We start from the raw sequence: 22,131 nt of genomic DNA on the forward strand, positions 1-22,131 counted from the left end.
GTTAACAGACTCAAAGCATCCATAATTCATATACTTGTAAGCTTACACCTTAAGCTCTTCTGCTTTTTAAAATAGAGCATAACACTGTAAAAAACATGGAGGTGGTAGAAATAGTAGAATAGTAGTTCGCTGACAGTCACACTCTTAGAAAACAACTCGTCAGTCTAGATATGCTTGGCTGAAGAGCGACGATGTTCTGATTTCATGCTCATCTGATGAAATCAGACAAATGCAATTGTGAATGTGAGAGAGCACAAGGTTTGCATATGAGCTAGGAATATGTGAGAGCTGTAATAAATGGGAGACTCATATTGAAACTGCTTTTTCAGACACAAACACTAGAGGTCAAATGCATTTTATTGAACAACAAAAGAAAGAAACCATTTCATTTTAAACAAACAAAAGCGTAAAAAAAAAATCACAATATATGTTTCCACTGCACAAACTCAAAATGCATTTTTCAGAAAATGTTTGAATTTTACACTTTTGAGGAAAAACAGAAATATATTACATTTTTAAAAACATTTAAATCAGCATTTGAATATGCCCAGTTAAAATGAATGTTGCAATTTCCTTATACTTAGTCTTTTAATATTTCACCATTTGAACAGATTCAAACTACTCTACTGTCAACACTGTTTGTCAAATTACATTCAAAAGGATTTTGATCACTCTGTTTTGAACTTCTAAATGTAAAATTGTAAGGATGATGCATCAGTTGCAAGACTCATGTGGAATAACTCTGGCATTAAAGGCACAAGGTGTAACTGCTGAAAAAGTGCAACACAAACCACAGGAACCACCTGTGAATGAAAACCCATAAAAAGAACCAGCACAGAAGCATAATGGGAGTGTTGTTACGATTTTGTTAAGCTTGTGGTCAAAGCAAAGACAGCAGACTTAGTTCATTAGTTGTCAAAAACAGCAGCAAAAATTAGTTCAAGCAAGAAGCCATTCTACAGCATGATGACATTATGAAGCTGAGGTATACATTTTATAGGATGTATCATAAGCCTGCATGTAAAATTCATGATTCTATATACTCAATTATAAACGTTATTTTTCACTAGAGATTAGTGCAAATGTAATCTCACTACATAACCTCATTCAGATGAAAATCTGTGCTTGAGGTTTGTAGTTCATCGAAAAGCCTTATACAAATCTAAAAAGGTCAGGAATCATTACAAACAAGACGCAGTAGTTTCCAAAGGAAACACTATTAGTTTGCATTTGCCGAGATATTCCTGCTGTAAAGACGTCAGCTGAGCTGTATGCTTCATGATATCAGCACTCCTTGTGCAAATTCCTAATTTCTCAGATGATACACTCATATCATAACCACGATATAGAGCAATGGACTGCTTGGCCTTACCACTTAAGATCAAAATCATTAAAATCAAGCTACTAGCAATCTAATGCCTGATAAAATATCTAAAAGTGAGAAACACTTGTAATGCCACAGGTTTAGTACCAAAGTTACAAATTTAATCAAACTGTTAAGGACACGATTTTGAATGTGATTCTTTATAATAATAATAATTGTTCAAGTCTTTTGCACTGCAGTTTTTATTAACTACTTCACTGATGTTTGATGATATGAAAATTCTGTATGAATTCTGTATGCAATTTATTGGCTACCATCTGAAATGAGTAGCCAATCATATTTGCCCTTTAGACATCAGCTAATTAGCATCAACAGCATAAAAAATAGTACCAATTGATATCTATTATAAATTTACAGTAAAGTGACCATATATACACAATACAGTGCAAATGGTGCCTGAATTCGAGAAATAATGAAAAAAAATAAAAAATAAAAATAATGTTTAAAAAGTACTGTTAAAATCGTTTAAAAAAGGTGTACCATAAACATGCCCAGAGGGACAACTTTAAATAAATCTGAACAAGAGTATTGTCTTACTCTGTCGAGCATAAACAATTAAAAAAAAAATGGTTCAATAAATATTCAATTTAAACCAATGATCAATTGTACAACCCATCGTAAACAATTTAAAAACCACATTCATTTTATGAGTAAGTGAATTTGTAAATCTCATTGACATAGTCAAAACAACAAAAATCCCAAATTTTGAACAAGTGTTGCCCAAAGTATGCACTACAACAAACACGCATTTCATAATCCAGTTCACTGATGGAGTGGACACACCTCACTTCCAAACATTTCATATGAAAACTGTGTAGGTAATTATGTACTCTTTTGTTTTCTTGTCTCTTTTAAATTGTCTCGCATGTTTAAAATGACAAGAGAATTGCCAGTTCCAGTAAACACAGGGGGCTTCAAGTTAAATATTTCAAAAGTCAAATATTTTAAAATTTAATTTTGAAAAAACACTGAGGTTTAAAGTTTGGCACATGATTTGGTGGACGAGGTGAACGTACGGCTGGTGAGGATGATGAGGTCATGAGTTGGTCAGAGACGCCCTGTGGCCCCCTGCTCTGGGCTTCTGCTTGTCATACTTCACAGACACAATGAGGAAGACAAGGAGTGTGACTCCCTGAATGGCAGCCAGGAGGAAGAAGTAGTAATTCAGTGTGCACTCATTGATGTTACCTACAGAGAGAAGAAGAAGAAAAAAAAAATATCACTTTGATGTGAATTTCACAATACCAAAATTTCAGTAGCGGATAACAACCTCAGACACGATTTGGAGCACAGAGATCACGCAACCTCTGTGTACTGGTTGAAACAGAATTTGAGTATCATTTCTTCAGAAGCAGGTCTCACATTTTTTGATTTTGATTTAAAAATAACAAACCAAACAAAAACAAACCAAGGTGATATTTAATATATATATATATATATATATATATATATATATATATATATATATATATATATATATATACTGTATATATAACGATATATAACAACTATGTCTTTTACTTTGGACCTTTTGTACATATTTTTCTTTAACCGATACTTCTTAGCATCCTTCCTTTGCTCACTTGATCAGTGGAGAGATTTCTGCTTAATTCTAAAGGCGTGTGTACAGGTAGATGAAGAGAAGCTGAACATCTGTGTGTACATGCTGCATTCATATGTCAAAAGAAAGCAAAAAGCATATGTTTATGCTTGTTGGATTCCCGACGGCAACAGAGCGAACAGGCAATCTGCTGCCTTCATACTACCCTACAGAGGCAAAGAGCTTTAACTGATAGCATGTCTGTCCACGCTGCTTGTAAGCATCCATTGCAACCTGCAAGCCCATCTGACTCTGGTTCATTCAAGCAAAACCTAAACAAGCATTCCTTCTCCATCCAATCTCTCCTTCATTTCCCATCTCTATATAATTCTTGAGAGCAGATAGAGGGTTTACATCAATACTTACAGGGGAACCATAAACAAAAAGCCATCTTCACAGGATGAAGGAAGAGTCTATAATTCACCATCTTGGGAGCTTAAGTGAAGCACACTCACTCTGATTCTGCTGGCATTACAGACCCTGAGCCCTTGGCCCTGAACTAACTTTCTTGTAGTTTAAGCCTCTGACTGCTCGAGCCATTATAGTCCTGTGTGACGACCATGTAGTATTAAATTTAACCCTCTACTTACACTAAATTCAGTACACAAACACAGAATTGGTTTATAAATGTTTCCTGCATTATGAACCATAAGTCTAACCTCTCTCTCTCTCTCTGGGCTGAGGAAAAAGCTGCTTAACACTTCTGATCTGTTCAGAAGAGGTGGTCAAACCTCCAGGGTTGAGGACCATCAAAGAGAAACTCTTAATAAGTAGTTCAGTGAAGGGACTGTCGAGTCTCGGGAGTGTTTCAGACTGGCTAAAGCAGGGCCCTGTAGCGCTGCTTAGCATTTCCTATTACAACGTCTACAAAAATGTATATCCATATGAATGCATTAGCATTTAAATAGATATATTCACATGTCCACATCTTGCCAAAATAGGGTCACTGATTAGAACAAGGTATTACACTTTAGAGAGGATTCTACTTCAGTTTAAAGATGTCATTAGATGGAGAAAAAGATTCAGCATCTTTGCATAGCAACCAATCGGAGGAAAGAAAGATGAAAAAGGTCTTCTGACCCCCAGCTGAACCTTTGATGAACATCATGAGCAATTTCATGAAATATAATTATCTATGGCCTCAAAGAACACACCTCAAGCAGTTCTTATCTTCTTCCAGATGAGGCAGTTGAAGACGTGAAAGCATTGATTCATTACAATATAAAGCTGCAATGCATTCCCACCCCAAACATGTATGAATGAAGATCCAGACGGCAACATTTGATTAAACATAATGCATAGAACAAGGGTTAAAAGATTTCAGATGCTCACAGTGTACACAAACACAGTGTGTGTCCCAGAGCTCCACTGGCATGAGTTTAGCTCAACCTGGTCTCATGACAAAAACTTACCTCTGGGAACTTTTTTGCAAGACATAAAATACATACCGCCATGTATGTTTCGTGAAATATTAAATTTGAAATGTCCACTGGGTGGCACTAAAAGAGTTTTCCGTTTTTTTTTTTTTGTTTTTTTAAAGGGGTCATATGATGCGATTTCAATTTTTCCTTTCTCTTTGGAGTGTTACAAGCTCTTGGTGCATGAAGAAGATCTGTAAACTTACAAAGATTAAAGTTTCAAATCCAAAGAGATATTCTTTATCAAAGTTAAGACACTGCCACGCCCCCCTAAAATGGCTCATTCAAACACACCCCCACATATCTACGTCATTATGTGGAAATATTTGCGTGATGCCGCCCAATTGTTCACGCAAAGAATGAATCTTGGTTTCAGTAACCGCAGTTACATTACATTTACATTTATGCATTTAGCAGATGCTTTTATCCAAAGCGACTTACAGTGCAGACTTAACGCAATGCTCTACCACTGAGCCACAGGAACTACTTCATTAGTGTTGATGCAGCCATGTCAGGGAGATGCTGTGTGTATCAAGGCGAAAGCAAAAGCACTTTATTTGGCCTTCCGAAAGTAGATGCATTTAGGAAGCTTTAAGATTATTTACAACAGAACAGCAACGCATTTTATGAATGACCGTTTCGTGAACCCAGGAGAGAAGGTAATTCTGACTTTGCTACAACAATCTGGTGCTTCTGAATCAGCTACTGTAAGTATGTTTTGTTATTAAAGTATTTGCTACTGACTGTTTAAATGCGGAGTTTTGTGCATCGTGTGTGTGTTTGTGTGTGTGTGTGTGTGTGTGTGTGTGAGAGAGAGAGAGAGAGACAGGATAACACAGTGGAGTCAGCTGTCTTAATCGTTTTTGTGGCTTGTGTACTGCAAACACATATGCGCTTCATCATGTGTCTGTCCCGTGACTCTGTTCCCCTTTCGGGCTTGAACTGATGGTAAAACTAAGGACATTATTAACTGTCTCTACATTTATTTTGAAAGATGAAGCTCACGATTATGGAAAGGGGCGTTACATTTCCGACGAGCGCTTGCGGTGTTCGGCCAATCACAATGCACTGGGTCAGCTAGCCAATCAGAGCAGACTCCACTTTTTCAGAAGGAGGGACTTTGTAGAAAACAGCACGTTTGAGAGAGGCGGGGCATAGAGGACCTACAATAATGTACAGTATTTGAAAAATAATGTGTTGTTTGAACATTAAAGCATGTCAACATATTCTATTACACCAAATACACAAAAGAATGATCTTTAAAAAAGCATCATATGACCCTTTTAATATAACATACCATCTACACTACACCTAAACCTACTCGATAGTTTGAACAAAAGCGAATGTGACATAAAAACGCAAATCACAAGCATGTTTTAGCTTGTTTTTTGATCTGTCATCTTTGAGCTCTTTCATTGTGTGTCATGTTTTTCATGGAATTCGTACCCAAGGATTCCGCATCCTAAGTCCAAGTCTGTCCCGGCTGAGCTACCGAGAAAGTTTATGTCATGTCCGGAAAGGAAAACATATGGAGCTGTAATCATAACTATGTATGAAAACTATTAAATGTGCTCGCTGTTTTATCGCATCGAGTGTTCATTTCTGTTGGAAACTGCAGTGACGTAGTTATTGGTAAGTATTTCAGGTCTCATGAAAAAGTTCCCAGCTCCAACCCTTGAGGTCCATGGAGGAGCTCCAGAAGGAAGTAAGGAGGAGTGACAACAGTGGACCAGTGGCCTGGGATACTTTTGTTTTGTGCACTTGTTTTCTTTGATTATTTTTTATTTGGAAATTAATTTTTACATTTACATTGGTTCCTGACTCCTCCTCCTTGTGTCTACAAACCGTGTTACAGGAGGCCTTCCAGAAGCATGATCCGGCACCCTTACCACAGAGTGCCCTTTCAGGATTTCAAAGATTTACTTGGGCATTTATTTTGATTACTTCGTGAATTTCTAAGCTGCATTACATGGACATACTGTAGGGTGCCCCTCTTTGATGGCCTGAAGTCTTATTTGAGAGCATCATTTAGCACAGAAGTGTTAGAACATTTGCAGTAACCGCAAGGCCATGGCTAAGTTAGAATTTTCACACAGGTTAGAATCCAACCTGACCCTATCCCATCCCTGTCTCAATCCTCAGTAATTTCCCTTCTCCTCTTCACAGTCTCCATCCAATAAAAGTGGCAAGCCATGTTATGGCTACAGGAACTTCCTGATCAATTTCTCTGCTGCCTTAATATACTCCGTAACAGCAGTTGCTCCCCAATGACAACAAGTGTTACAAGCAGGTGGACAGTTTGACTGAGAGAGCAATAGAGCTCAGAATCTTGCTACCCTCCAGCAAGGGGAAACAAATGCCCGTCTGCGAAAATACTGTATTTACAATACCAACATGCCAGAGTAGAGCCAACAGCAAACCAACAATCAATACCCTCAAACGGTCCCTTTTCACGCCACAGGCTACTCCAACTCATGGAAATAAGAAGAGTAAAATATGGCTTGCTATTGTTTTGAGTTTGTTTCCCCCATCCATGGTGTTGTGCGTGGGCGGGTGACGTGGTTGTTCTTCCTATGGTTCTGGGAGATGACATGATTTAACAGCAGCGCTTGGCAGGATGTGGAGGTGCTGGTCGCCTCCCTGAAAGGCAAGGCTGTAAAGAATACTCAGTCAAAGGACAGAGTGGGAGATATATCAAGGCGACACGCTCTGGGAAGATTGCTTGCACTTCCCTCAGGAAAGTGGCATCTGTCGCAGATTTGGCGGCGTTTGGGCAGTAATGGAAAAATAAACATTACTGGAGCACAACTGCATGTTTCTGATGTGAATCTCAAACAAGAAAAGCATTAAGCAATGAAAGGATCAGAGAATTTTTTAGGATACGAAATGTAGATCTTGCACTAAGAAGAAAGAGATGATCAACAATGATCCAACTCACCCTGTCAGTTTTCATAAAAATCAATCTCGTACATCCTGTTCTATGCAAAAAAGGAAATCCCAAATTAGATAAAATCTGTATAGTTCACACTATATGCACTGTTATTTCATTTGATTAATAATAAGACAATCCTAATCCTTATTTTATAATAATAGTTTGAGAGGGCGTAACTTTGACTGGTATTCATGAATTTTCCACTATACTGTAGTCCTCTTACGCAGTAGTATCCTTTGCTCTCCATCGTTACAGTCCACATGCCCTCATTTCACGTTACATTGCACATTCAGTCTTATATGGCAGCTACACAAAGATAACAGCAGGCACCTGGAAGTCTCACTCTACAAGGGCCGGCAACTGCATTCGTCTTGCTGCAGGCCCACTGCAGTCCATCATGTAATGATTTTACTAACCTTTCCATGGCATGTAGTCCCGTATGACACACATGATGCTCTTTGTGCTCATTTAACAAATATCGGTATTTATCTCGTGTGCTTCGAAAGGGTATACCTGTCATATGTGAGGGCTTATCTGGGGTAATTGGAGAAGCTGGAGAATTAAAGATGGAGCAATAAAGGGGTATATACGAGAAAGAATCTGGCCAATGCTACGAGAATGTGGCAGCTCCATTAGGCAGCTCACATGTCACCAGGCCTAACCAGTCTCCAGTCTTTCAAATTAATCGACTGAGACCTTTTATCCACTTTAAAAGAGTGGCGCAAGCAGGGTAATGCAAGGGGAACGTCAGAGGAGGCAAAGTATGAGAGACAGATGCTAGCATACACACAAACTGTAGAAAACCACGAGTGCATTTACATGTGCGATCTTACTCTGATTGTGCTTAACAACAGTGTGTAAAGTCATGTAAAACTATGTTTAATAGGTGAGTACTCTGCATGGAAACAAATTTGACTGAGAAAAAAAAATATATATCCATGGCTGCTTTTCCAATACTTTCTATGTGTCTAGCAAAGAGTGCATTAGTGCCTTCCCAGTTTTTCAGCAGCCTTGGTTCTGGAAGTATTTTTCCCATATGTTTTTTTTTTTTTAATTTAAAAGTCTTCATTTCAGGATTATAATCCATGAACCAAACCATCCAGCTAAGAAGTGAATCACAACATATATATGTATATATATATAAAATAAAAATTTTATTACACATAACTTAATTTTTGAATTTATTTGTTTTGTTTTCTTTATATGTTGAATTACTTTGGTTGTTACTGACATCTGGTGAAAATTCAACAGTACCTTTAGAAATATATTTACTGAGAAAAATGGTGACATTCAAAACTTATTTTACCCGCTGTATATATATATTTGAAAATCATAAATAAATCATTTGGAAATCATAAATAAATAAATCGAGAAACTATGGAAACTGACTTTTATGTCATTTACAGTGCTTTTATGGAAGTGGGCAGGTCGAAGTAAGTAATTCCTTTGCCACAATTTGCTTGTTGCAGTTCCCTGATAGGTGGATATTTCTTTGCATCCACCACCAGCATTTTTTATCATATTCACAAATCCTTCATGACCTGCAGAATGTATAAAAAAAAAAAATATCCTCTGCATAAAAAAACTATATATTGCTCTTTTAGCTTTAAAGGGAAACTCTACCCCAAAATGAAAATTTTGTCATTAATCCCTTAACCCCATGTTGTTCAAAACCCGTGAAAGCTTTGTTTGTCTTCAGAAGACAATTTAAGATATTTTGGATGAAAACCTGGAGGCTTGAGACTGTCCCATAGACTGCCAAGTAAATAACAGTGTCACGGTCCATAAAAAGTGAAAGTCATTGTCAGAATACTCAATCTGCCATCAGACATGTAATCTGGGTTATATGAAGCAATGGGAACAATTTTTGTAAGCGAAGGAATCAAAAATAACGACTTTATTCAACAATTCCTTTGTCAACGGTATCCTCTGTGTCTCTCCATATCACCCTATGCCGTATTTTCTTCACTTACAAAAATTTCACCAAAAAAAAAAAAAAAACAAAAATCAATGTCTGATGGCAGAGTATTTTGACGACGACTTTCATACCTTTTATGGACCTTGACACTGTTATTTACTTGGCAGTCTATGGGACAGTCACAGGCCTCCCAGTTTTAATCCAAAATATCTTAAATTGTGTTCCGAAGATGAACGAAGCTTTTACAGATTTGGAACAGATTTGGTGTGGAGTATCCCTTTAAGCTTAAGTTTAGATTTATGTGCTGTTGAAATCTTGTCAATGGCTAGGAAAAAGTTAAGAAATAAGTTGAAATAATGTGGTCTGATAGCCTTAACAAAAGCATATAACAATGTTTGATACCTCATACTGTAGCTCACAGCTCTGTCTTTAAGAGTCTATTAGTTATAAATAAAAATCAATTCCCCTATGGAGAAAATGAACAAGATTTTTTACTTCGGGCAAAAAGAGCAATGTTTCACTATAGAGTGAACATATTGACACCATTCACAGAAATTAACCTAAACTCATACAAATTACACACCTCAGCATCCATATCCATTTAATTGGACCTACCTCTCAATGCTGTTTCTATTTTAAACAATTAAAGCGCCCTTCCACATAAAAAGTAATATTACTGTCTACTGTCCAACACCGACCTCCCAGCACACCCAGACAGACACGCACAGCACTTGACCTGAGAGTTCAGGGAGTGTCTGCCGTGCTTCCTCACTCCTGCTGAATAATACATACTGCACAAGTAAAACAATGTGCTCAGCAGGGAAGCCATAAGCTTTGAGCAGGAAGTGTGTCTGCTGATCAATACAACTCTCCAAACACACTGCTATACAGCAGACTGAGGGGACAGATATTGGTTTAATTAACGCATAGGCAAGGTTAGAGACGGGAGGAAAGGGAAGAACAAGTCATCAGAATTTGTGATTTTAACTTTCTAGTTTTAGAAACTTTAAGTGATTTTAACTCTTCAAGTATCTAAAAGGACAGCTTGCCCAAAAATGAACAGTCATCGTTCACTTTCCCTCACATTATTCTAAACTCATACTCTCTTTCTTATGAGCAAAACAAAAGGAGATGTCAGACAGAATGTTAATGCTGCACCTTTCCATACAATGTAATTGAATGGTAACCATGAACATGAGTATGACCATATGTTTAAATAAATACCCATCTGCAGTGGTGTGGACAGAATTATTCTTTAAAGAGGAACCACCACACAGATCATAAATCATATATTAGTGCAATCAGCAAACATATTTATAAGTCCATAAAGGCAATTTTTGTCAGTGATGGAAGTGCTAGTTAGCTCTGTTGTGGTTTGTCTTAATTTATTTCTCAATGCTTTTGCTGGCCACACACTCTTCATTAAAGACACAACAGGCTGCCAAACACTCGCAGAGTTTGCAATTACGTGCACAAAAGACAAAACAAGAGCTGCCCATAAAAGACATTAACTGGCCTCATAAATGTTTGGCAGACTAAGAAAGAAATGTGGAGATTGAAAAAGTACAGCTTGATTTATTTAGATGGATCTGTATAAGGAGACACGGGAGAGGAAAAAGACAACAGGATACTTAAAATTTACTTTACAGTTTCAGTTTCAATTGATAAGCTTTTTAAATGCAGAGCCTGTTCCAAATCAAGCTATAATGCATCCATACTGCAACTATCTATAAAGCTGACCAAGGCTGCATTTACTTGATCAAATAAGTAAAAACAGTAAAATTCCAAAATTTTGTTTAAAATAACAGTTTTCTATTTAAATATATGTTTTTAAATGCCATTTTGAATGCCATTTAATTCTGTGGTGGCAAAGCAGACGTTTTTTGATAGGTACGTCTCTTTGACCAGAACACATTACGGAGGGAGACAGACAGAGGTCAGAGCAAACGTCTTTGCTTTCGACACACAGAAATGCACCCTAACAAATAAGCATGATGCTCACATCACAACAGCTCTTTCCCCTCTTGGCTCTATCTGTGTGTGCCAATCCCAACAACAATATTTCAGCGCTACTCGTCCCGATGCCTTGACGGCTTTCCTACAGGAGATTACACGATTCAGCACACAGAGTTCAATGCCATTTGTCAGGCTCTGCAAATGCAGAGATGTTCATATTTTATGACTCTCTTGTCTGGGGGGATTTCTGTAAGCAGCAGTGTCAAAACCATTAATAAATGGTACCTGTTTGAATGCAAACAAAACAAAACAGCATTGTTGTCCAGGCTGAAACATGAATACTGTAATATAAATTAGATTTACATGTATTTACAGAAGTACTGAGTATCTAATAATAAATAACAAATATGTGACAAAAGTGAATTTACATGGATAATACTAAAAGGTGACATGTATTTGCATATGTATCACAGTTTCCACAAAAAAACATTAAAAAGCACAACTGTTTTCAACATTGATAATTATTGAGCAAATCAGTACATTTGCATGCGACACTGAAGACTGGAGTAATACAAAAAATTCAGCTTTGCAATCACAGGAATAAATAATATTCTAAATATATAAAATTACAAAACAGTTATTACAAATAGTAGTAATACTCAAAATATAACCATTATAAATTAAACAAATAAATGCAGCCTTGGTAAGCATATTAGGCTTCTTTCAAGCACATTAAAAAAATCTTTATACCAAACTTTTGAACGGTAGTTGATATATCCATAGGGTCTTGTTAAATGGCTTGAGGCAAGGTACAGAATAAAGCTGACACAAACATGTTTCACTATTATCTCCTTGTTCTCACTCATATTCTTTTGTCTGCACTCTTTTGAAAGCCACCTTTCTTTCCTTTTGTCATATTCAGTGAACGCACTCTCTCTTTTCCTAAAACTCTTGGCCTCTATTAAAACATTGACATTTCTGTAAGTGGCAGATACAGATTCTAGACCAGGAAGAGAGGGTCATATCTGCGGGCCCTCTGGTTCTTTGCATGTTTTTAAGCTGACCTGAGATCAGACAGACTCACATTTCAAGTTTCACCCTGTAGGAAAAAAGAAAAACAGAGGAGCTCCCTGGGAGTCTAGAGAAGAGATTTGAAAGAATTCATTTTACCAATACCGTGGGGCAAAGCCGAGCCTGGTGACACCTGCAGTCCCACAGATAAAATAAAGGATGAGAGGAAAATGTCTCTGACAATATTTATCAAAGCCTACATCATACATTGGTGAAAAGTAATAAAACTTCAGGGAACTAGAGCAAAAGGTTTGTTAGAAAAGTTTGTTGTAAAGAGCACATCTACAACACACATCATCTTACCCAACAGTAAATTTCTCTGCACATGGAGCAAAATCTCATTCAATAGCACTTCTGTAGTCACTGTGTTGTTAATGCTCATCACTAGAGCCCTATCCGGACAAGACTAGTTTTCTAAACGATGTTTAATTACTAATCATCTGATGCCTGTGATTTTGTATTGATTCGGATGGGCTAACATCTCCTTGTTCATTACACAGGTAGGCGTGTTTGTTTTCTAGACGTTGGAGTTAAAGAAATTCATGAGCTGTGATTAAGTTTATAGAAGTAAAAAAAACAAAAACAAAAACCATGTAAATGTGCAGATAATATATTCATATTGTATATTCATATTTTAATATTGATATTAAAATAGTCTTATACGTTTCTGTGATTTGCATCACTTTAATTTTATATTACTTTTTTGTCAGATGCCATCCATATTGACAGATTCAGCAAGTCAGTAGTTCAAGTTAGTCAAAAACACATGAGGAAAAGCACTGTGATAAATGAATATCAGCAATCACAGACACTTCCAGAGGACCATTAAGTTTGCCGAAAAAAAGAAATTTGCTCTGTTTTTTTTTTCTGTTTTTTTTTTTTTTTTTTTAACAGAGGTTTTGTGAGAAAAACACAGACTTGGCAGATTTGGATGAAATTAATCGCAAAGTACATTTTCGAAACAAAACTAGATTTTTAGACCAAAGTACAAAAAGTAGACTATTTTCAAAATGAATAGGTGGGTTACATGAACGACTAGTTAATTGATCAAGCTGATTCAATATCTCACCCATTTCTTACATTTCTTTCTTCTGCTGAGCACAAAAGACAACATTTTGATAAAACTTGAGGGTGAGGAAATGATGACAGATTTACTATAGGACATCTTCTATAACTATGCTGGTTTCAAGTTCACTTGACCCAAATTAGGTTTCTTAGGGGAACTTGACATAAAATGCAAGAACAACAGAATTGGACAGAATGCAGGGGTCTTAGGATGTGTTTTTTTAAAGTTATTTTAACCTGACATTTTAAAACGCAGTACTCGTGGAACAAGACACTCAAAGAAAACCATACAAGTTGTGACGCATGAAAAATGCATGAATTTAAAAAAATAATAATAAAACATCTCTGAGAGGGTTTTATCACGCAAACGGTCTTAACAGCGAGAACTGTGTCAGCACGACATGTAAAGTACAGACACTAAAAATATCCAACAAAAGGAAAAAGAAGAAGAACTTTGATAAAATTGAGTGCAAAGTGTCTGTCCTTTGCCTGTAGCATGCCAAAAGCAGCACAGGATTAGCATGGATGTACGACAGGTTGCAGATTTACACCTGCTAGCCTGTGGGGACCATGGAAGCTCTATGGTGATCAGAACGATAAGTGATCCCGAGCTGTAGCCGATAGCCCTGTGGGCCGACTGCCTCCAGTGATACAAAGATTATCGCCAAGTGCTGTAGGATTTTAACAGAAAGAGAGTGTGTCGAACACAACTCACCCTCGCATGCAACCTGAGAGGTAGGTTTGATATGCTAAATGGTATACTGGGAGGACGCTCAAATTTGTGAAAATAAGTTCTAGAGAGTGTGTTACAGAGCTGAATGCTGGGTAATCACGCCCTGCAGCTAGTGATTAGATTAATACCTGGGCGTCTGATCCCATAAAAGTTGGAGTCTGTATATGCATCCGCAGGCGCGCCACAGGCTTGGATAGCGCCTGTGTGTACATACACTTTGAAAGTTCTCTACTCCATGCTGCATAATTCCCTCTCTCTCTTCATTTCCTGCAGAGTCCAACACCACAGGAAACACGGAGAGAGAACAGTAATGGAGTAACCAGCAGAGATAAAGAATAGCACTATGTTGCTGGCCAAAAATAAAAAATAAAAACATGAAACCCAGACCGATCCTTCCTATTGTTCAGACACAAAACCATCCTCGGCATCTAATACAGATTTCACAAGTGTGTGATAGTCTGCAGGTGTCTCTTCTTCGTCACTTGGAGGAAGACAGAATATGAAAGATATAAATAATTTGCAGGTTTGAATCTGACTCACATATCCTTATCCAGTACACCTACACTTTTCTACACAACTCCTAGTCCTCTCTCTCCTTTCAACATAAAGTGGCGAAAAGAAAAGAAAATATCAGTTTTACAGTATACAGTAACTGATATTTAGTCCGATGGTACTCAAATGGACATTGCAGGTTTGAGTCTGGCTGCATCATATCCCGATTCTGTTTCTTCTACTTCTCCTCATAATTAACTGTCCTTTCTATTATCACTAAAGGCTGTGACAAACCAAACTGACATCAAAGTAGTAGTGGTGGCATGTAGTTTGGGACACAAAAGTTGGCTTGAACACACGGCAAAGATTACAGTCAATGACCAACTAGCATGTACATTCTGCACATGCATGAGAGGAAATAACTCTGCCCACCAGCAGGTGTCAGCTCACAAGCAGCGCATTCTTAATATTTTGAATATGAATCATGTTGATCACTTCAGGTGGCCTTGTCATTATTAGTTGTCAACCTATATATATCAGCCAAGGCCAATATATCAAATTATATTTTGCATTTTTGTAATTATCAGCATCGCCCGATCATTTTTTTCCTGTTGGCCCGATATGTCAGAGGCAGGACTTTTATATTGACAGTGCTGAGAATGCTTTTTTAGTTTATTATCTCTGTTTAACAGATACGACTAATAAACTATTACACAGAAACATTCAAACAAAGTAAATGGCATAATAAAAAGTATTATAGCATTTGCTTTTCAATTATTAGAAACTGAAAGATTGATAGGCTATACCATTAGGGCTTAACGTTAACACCCACCAAATGTAGGTGGGTTTTAGCTGTGGCGGGTAACACAGTCACTCCCACTAGCCACTCTGGCTGGATGAATTTTATATAGCCTACAGTAACAGAGCTCGACATTAATGCTTGTCTGGGAAAATTAGATTTTTTGAAGGGGCAAGTGAAAGAAGAGAATTTTACTTTCCTGACCGGACAACTAATCTGATTAAAACATCTAATTGCAACGAAATTTTGGCGAAAATTGTTCTGATTTTATTACATTCGGTGTAAACGGCGATTGATAATGGATAATCCGTAACAACAAGGTCACGCCAGTTGAAGCTAAAGCAGTCTGTCTATGTAACGATAAGAGAATCTCGTGGAGAAATAAAAACAAATGAACGCAACTGCACACAGAAGAAACATAAAAATGTAACTTAGTTTTTATATTTATAACATAGCCTACAGTCTACATGACACGACCAAGAGAGGGAAGTTCCCTGAAAACCACAATTGCAAGTTTGACATTTTATACAAAAGTTAGTAGTCTAATATTTTCAAACATTTTAGTCCAATATTTGAATTTGAATTTATTGAAAGGATATATTGTCAACGTTGAGTGTTTATTTGGTTAATTAAAATAGTTCCAAACAAAGATCACAGCAGAACAGTCACGCATCTCTGAGCAGTACACAGCACACATTTTGTTAATGAATGATTCGCGTTTTTGAATTTTGAGTCATTAGAGTCAATGATTCAGTGGTCCATTCATAAGGACAGGCACTTCATTCGTGAATCAGCCATCTGAATGAATTCGTTTGAAGGCATGCTTAAATGACTCTTTATTTAAGATAGTCACTTGCTGCCACCTACTGGTGGTTTACTGTCATAGTAGATTATCTGTGCATTTTTTTCCAACATTTCATATTTGTATATTTAATATATATATATATATATATATATATATATATATATATATATATATATATATACACACACACACACTACCGTTCGAAAGTTTGGGGTCAGTAAGACTTGTGTTTTTTTACATTCGTGCTATTTTTTTTTAAGACTTGTAATGTTTTTTTTTACATTCGTGCTATTTTAGCTACATTGAACTGTCTGTACAAATGCACCTGAATGCCGCTTCAGTTACTTCTGTTTCTTCTGCAGTGGAATGATCGGTTTTGTAGATACTGATTTCATATGATTGGTAACAGCCCTATATTATCTTATTACTTTAAGTGAAATTATTAATCAAATAAAAGAATTTGATATGAAAGATGATGCATGCATTTAATACTGTTAGGGGAAAATGCCCTTTAAATAGGTCAAAAACGACCTGGAAATCAATTTAAATAATTTTTTGCATGCAGTATAGTAAGTCATATAAAACATAATTTCCCAACAACAAAATTGTGGCCAGTGAAAATGCTAAATGGCTAGTAAATTTGGAAAACCACTAGCCACAGTGGCCGGTGAGCAAAAAAGTTAAAGGGGTCATATGATGCGATTTAAATTTTTCCATTCTCTTTGGAGTGTTACAAGATATTGGTCCATAAAGAAGATCTGTAAAGTTGCAGACTAAAGTCTCAAATCCAAAGAGATATTATAAAAGTTTTAGTTACCTAAAATGGCTCATTCTAACATGCCCCCACGTCTACGTCACGATGTGGGAAGATTTGCATAACACCGCCCAAATGTTCACACAAAGAAAAAAGGCGTAACTTTTATTCTCGCTGTTGCCACCGGCGCTATGTTGTGAAGATGCTGTTTTGTTGTGAAAGCGAAGCAAAGTTGTATTTACAACACTTTTGTATTCAACCCAATTATTCAGATGTGTGCAGTGCATTTTACAGAGGACGAGGACTGTTTCCTGTGAGAGTAGCCTACAATGCCGGTGTCTGTTTCTATAAAGTGGGGCAATTCCAACTTTGCAAGGACAGGCTGGCGCTTCTGACACACAGTCTGCAAGTACGTTTACATATTTAAAGAATTTTTCACTGATGATTCAAATGCTAGTTTTGAGCAGTGTAGAGTACAGCTTGTTATTTGTCATTTCTCCAATCAGAAATGCAGACATAGTTTTATGTGTACGTGGTACGAAACTCAGCGCAACACATAAAAAACACAGTATAAGTCATTATAATCAGTAATTATGTCCCCACTGGATGCAACAAAATGCCTTGTTTATAATAGGTTATATTGTTTTTGTCTTGTCACACTGGGACATAACATCACAGTATGGTAAGGCAGCGTTTCCCAATCCCAGTCGTATGACATTTGTTCTATTCGATCCTAAGTGCCCAGCAAAGTGGACATCACCGGATATTCCGTCATGATTCCAGTTCGAAACTAGTGTAAATGTTCCATTCAAAGGGCATTAAAGTGTCCAAGATGTGAATTTAAATTGTATTTATTTACAGAGGTATATGATGTCACACTAGTCTGTGTATGAAGATGCAGCAGGCAGAAGCGCAGCGCAAATCCAGAAATGAATGTTCGGAAGTGAAGTAAACTTCAATGGATTTCCCCTGCTCAGGGAGTAGGGAGCAATGAACACGGTGCAGGGATCAAATCAATTGGAACGTAGTTCATGCACGTAGCTTTCTTCTAGCGAGTTGGTTATATGAATCAGGTGTGTTAACTAAGAGAGACATGCTAAATATACTGGGATTAGGAACTGCTGCGGTAAGGGGCGTAACATTTCCTTCACACGCTTGAGGCATTCGGCCAATCACAAAGCACTGGGTAGCTGGCCAATCAGAGCACACCTCGTTTTTCAGAAAAATGAGCTTTGTAAAAATTGCTGCGTTTCAGAAGGGCGGGGCATAGAGGAGAAATAATAATGTACATTATGTGGAAAATAATGTGTTTTTTGAACCTTAAACCGCATAAACACATTTCATTACACCAAATACACAAAATAATTTTCTTTTTAGCAACGTCATAATGTCAAGCCCTGTATACATAATAGAATATCTATATTTTACAGATTTATAATTGATCAAGATTTTATTTTCCTTTTCATTCATTTTTTATTAATTTAGTAAATACTGTCAAATAAATATAGAAATTAATTTCAGCAATAGTTATGCCTGATTGCTTTACTATGTTTAAACGGTTGTGAATTGCCGTCTTGACTTTATCGTTTTCACTTGCTTTTATCATTTTTATTTTTTCTTCGCCTGCACTGGTTCTCCAAGCTGAACACCCAATCAGTGATCTCTCTCAGCAACTGCCCAAAGTTGACTCAACATGCTCAACCAGCCAAAAAGCCACCAATGGTGTGGAACACACTGCAAAAACTCTGATAGATGCTCAATGATAGATGCTCAATCTATCCTACAGTACTTTGGCAGACCATTGGCTTGGTGTGCCGTGGTCTTAAAATTGGCAAAAAGGAAAATAAAGAATATCAATTTGTCAAGAAAAAAAAAACATATTAAAGCATGTGGTGCTCATATGGACATTGCAGGTTTGAGTCTGACTGCATAACATCCCGACTCTGTTCTTTCCACTTATCCTTATAATTCCTGTCCTCTTTCTTGCCTATACTATCACTAAAAATGGCATCAAGAAAAAAAAAGGGGAAAAGCAATGTGTTACAATTCATATTAAAGCATGTGGTGCTCATATGGACATTGCAGATTTGAGTCTAACTGTTCCATCAGAGTATATTCTCTTTCTTCAACTTCTCATTTCCTGTCCTCTCTCTTCTATCACTAAAAGTGGCGGGGGAAAAACAATGTGTCATATAATTCATATTAAGACCCACTCTAATATCCCAATGATGCTTGCCAAACAAACAGAGCAAAGAGGGACAGATTTAAAGTACATGCACTCTCACTGCTGCCATTAGCAGAAATGCCTCACACCTGTCTTGGTGTGCTGTATTAATGGGTGCTGAAGTAGTTTGTGCGTAAACTGTTCATTTGCCTCAGATACGCAGAATGGGTGGGAGTACATCTGAACCATTGAGCTGTCATTGCAATGGAAATCACATCCATCTACTGTCTCCTTTGTGCTATTCATCGTCCCTGCTGTGACAGATTTACAAACCGATCCTGGTGTAAGCCTGACATGACCATCAATTAGCATGTGCATTCATAATACGAGACCTGGCACTCAGGTATGGCTTTCTTTCTTTTCCCTGACACTTCAAAAGTTAACTTTACTCCAGACAACATGAAACTGCCTTTGACAACACATGTAACAGAATGTGTCACATTTATAAGCGAAACAGACTACTCAGCAAAAAATGTAGAACAGGACTTGATTAACTTCATCTGGATTTTATTTTGGATCCTGAAAAGTGGGTGGGGGTGAAATATAGGCTGTGATATTATTGGTGGATATTTCTTGTTTGCCTTTAGGATGAACTGTAGAGTTATTACACTTTGATGAAAGTTTATAAAAAAAACCAAAGGTATTGACGATTGATGCATGTAATTCTATGGACATTTATTTAAGAAATCAGGGGTCCATTTTGATTTAATCTCCACGCATGATATAAAGTATCTGATTTTAAAATCAATTTGACAATGGAAACTGGTCCAATAAAGAAAAATCTTGAATTATCATTATGGCAGACTAAGCAATATTTTAAGTTAATAATCTGTATGTCACTGTATATCACAATAAGTGCTGTCTGCAGTTGTTTAAGCACAATAAAAATGGCTTTCTGAAAAGATGGAAGCAGAACAATGCTTGAATCTGTGTATGATAGATCTTTTCTATCTGATTTTTCTACACATGTCATCAATCATTAAAAAGGCCAACAAAATATGGCACTTTTTATTGGGAAGGATACACACTCAGACATAAACAGTGGCCAAATGGGCAATAACCTCTTGGGTTTAGTTAGAGATGACTGCACTCGAGCTGTCGTACGTGCACACACACATAAAACACACATCATCCATCAAGCACATGTGCTCACTTCGTCACTTCATCTCTGACACACCCCGAGAACTGAAAGGTATGACCTCTTTTTCTCTTGGCATAATTACAATTCATCACATTTAAACAGAATGCTGATCAGGGATCATCTTTCATCATCGATTTCATTCATCAAGATGGAACATACCAGTAATTGATTTTCAGGATATTTTAGCATCATTCTGCTTATAAATGACGATGAAATCAATGTTTTGTTCCTTAAACACCCAAAATGCAGGAATAGGACTTTTATTGTGTTTATACTGAGCTAAATTATATTTCTATACATTCATGCATGCACTCATTTAAACAGACATTGAAAAACTAGGTGAGCTACAACTGTTTCATCCCAGACCTTATGCTGTGCAGTGCTATTCATGTTTCTTCTAACACTCTCCTTCACTCAAGTCTTACCGAAGTCTTTATGCGAGGACATCCAGCCGATGATTTTGAGAGAGACGAAAGCAAGTAGTCCTGATCCCACAAAGGAGCCGATACCAGAGAAGAAGAAGAACAGGCCCATTATAGCGCTCTGCATGGAGCGCGGGGCTGCAGAGTAGGCAAACTCAAGACCTACAAACACAAGATGATGCAGAAATCATTATGAAAGTTTGCTTCAAAAGCATGATCAGAACCTCAAAAGCATCCATGGGACTCTATGCTTCACATTTACAACAAAAATATAGTCTTGTGGAAAAAATCATGATTAAGAAATGACATGAGCAGATTCATTTGTAACAGGGTCACTGCATCTTTTTGCAGACAAAGACACAGGGGGATTCACTACAAATGAATTGGAATAAAAGTGGTGATTGCATAACCTTTCTAGACAGTTGTATCAACCAGCAAGCAAACAGCTCAGACTTTTGTGAATAAAACGTAATCTATAATGAGCATCTTTTGCATAGAAAGGAGTATTTTGAAGAAAAAAAAAAGTCAATGACTTAAAAAACATGATGCAGAGCCTATAAATAAGCATATAGAGCACTTCTAAATGTAACATTTACACAAACAAAAAGAAAAGCAATCTGTAAATGATGTTTATTTTTTATGTTTTTTTAAAATAAAATTTATTACAATTAAACAAAATAAAATTTATTTTGGTTTCACTTTATTTTGATGATCCCTTTAACACATTCGGTTGACTAGAAGTAACGTTGCACATACATGTCTACTAACTCTCATTATGCCGGGTTCAGACTACACAATATTTTTGTCGGTCACGATAGTCACTGTGTCCGATTACATGATTTTGACTCCTAAAATCTTGTTGTGTCATGTCGTGGACAAGAAACATGTCAGACTAAACGTTGCTTCCCAACTGTGTGCCGTCTTTAACGCGTCGTCATCGAGAAGGTGGAACTAGCAAAAAGAGTGTATACATTGCTCAAGCGCTTCCGCTATCGTTCTCCTGCATTTTCCTTTTTTTGTTCTGTCGTGATAGTCCCTCGATGTCACATCATACAGGCAGGAGTACTGTTGCCACTGCTCCACGAACCTTTCCTCCATCTCTCATAATTCCAGCTAGCAGCACCATCATCTCTTTTTCGTTTCGTTATGTTTGAAAACTGTGTATAAAAGAGCTTTTGTGCTGCTATTGGTCAAGATCACCAATGTGACGGAACTCATCGTGGACTACTGTAAAAAAATTACACATGCTAGTCTTTCTGTCATGATGTCGTGAAGCACTGCAGACGCAGAATCGGTTATCGTCCACTATAACACACTACACAAGTTGAAACGATGGAATCTTGCGTCCCAACGACCATTGTCATTTACAAATCCCCACAACACCCTAAGTCAAGCAAATCGTGACAAAATCGGGGCT

The 22,131-nt window shown here is 37.1% G+C and overlaps 1 protein-coding gene across 1 annotated transcript in view; it reads right to left on the minus strand.

Moving 5' to 3' along the window:
- Positions 1-342: 342 nt before the first annotated feature.
- The window catches only part of LOC109080340 (solute carrier family 15 member 4-like), a 56,671-nt gene continuing 34,882 nt past the window's right edge, over positions 343-22,131 (minus strand). Inside the window, exons 8-9 of the mRNA XM_042730041.1 lie at positions 20,718-20,876; positions 343-2,572 (exon numbers count right to left, since the gene is read on the minus strand). Coding sequence (XP_042585975.1) covers positions 2,421-2,572; positions 20,718-20,876 — 311 coding nt within the window. The 3' untranslated portion in view covers positions 343-2,420. The remainder of the gene's footprint in view (positions 2,573-20,717; positions 20,877-22,131) is intronic.

Source organism: Cyprinus carpio, chromosome B8, assembly GCF_018340385.1.
Source record: "Cyprinus carpio isolate SPL01 chromosome B8, ASM1834038v1, whole genome shotgun sequence".
NCBI classification, from domain to species: domain Eukaryota; kingdom Metazoa; phylum Chordata; class Actinopteri; order Cypriniformes; family Cyprinidae; genus Cyprinus; species Cyprinus carpio.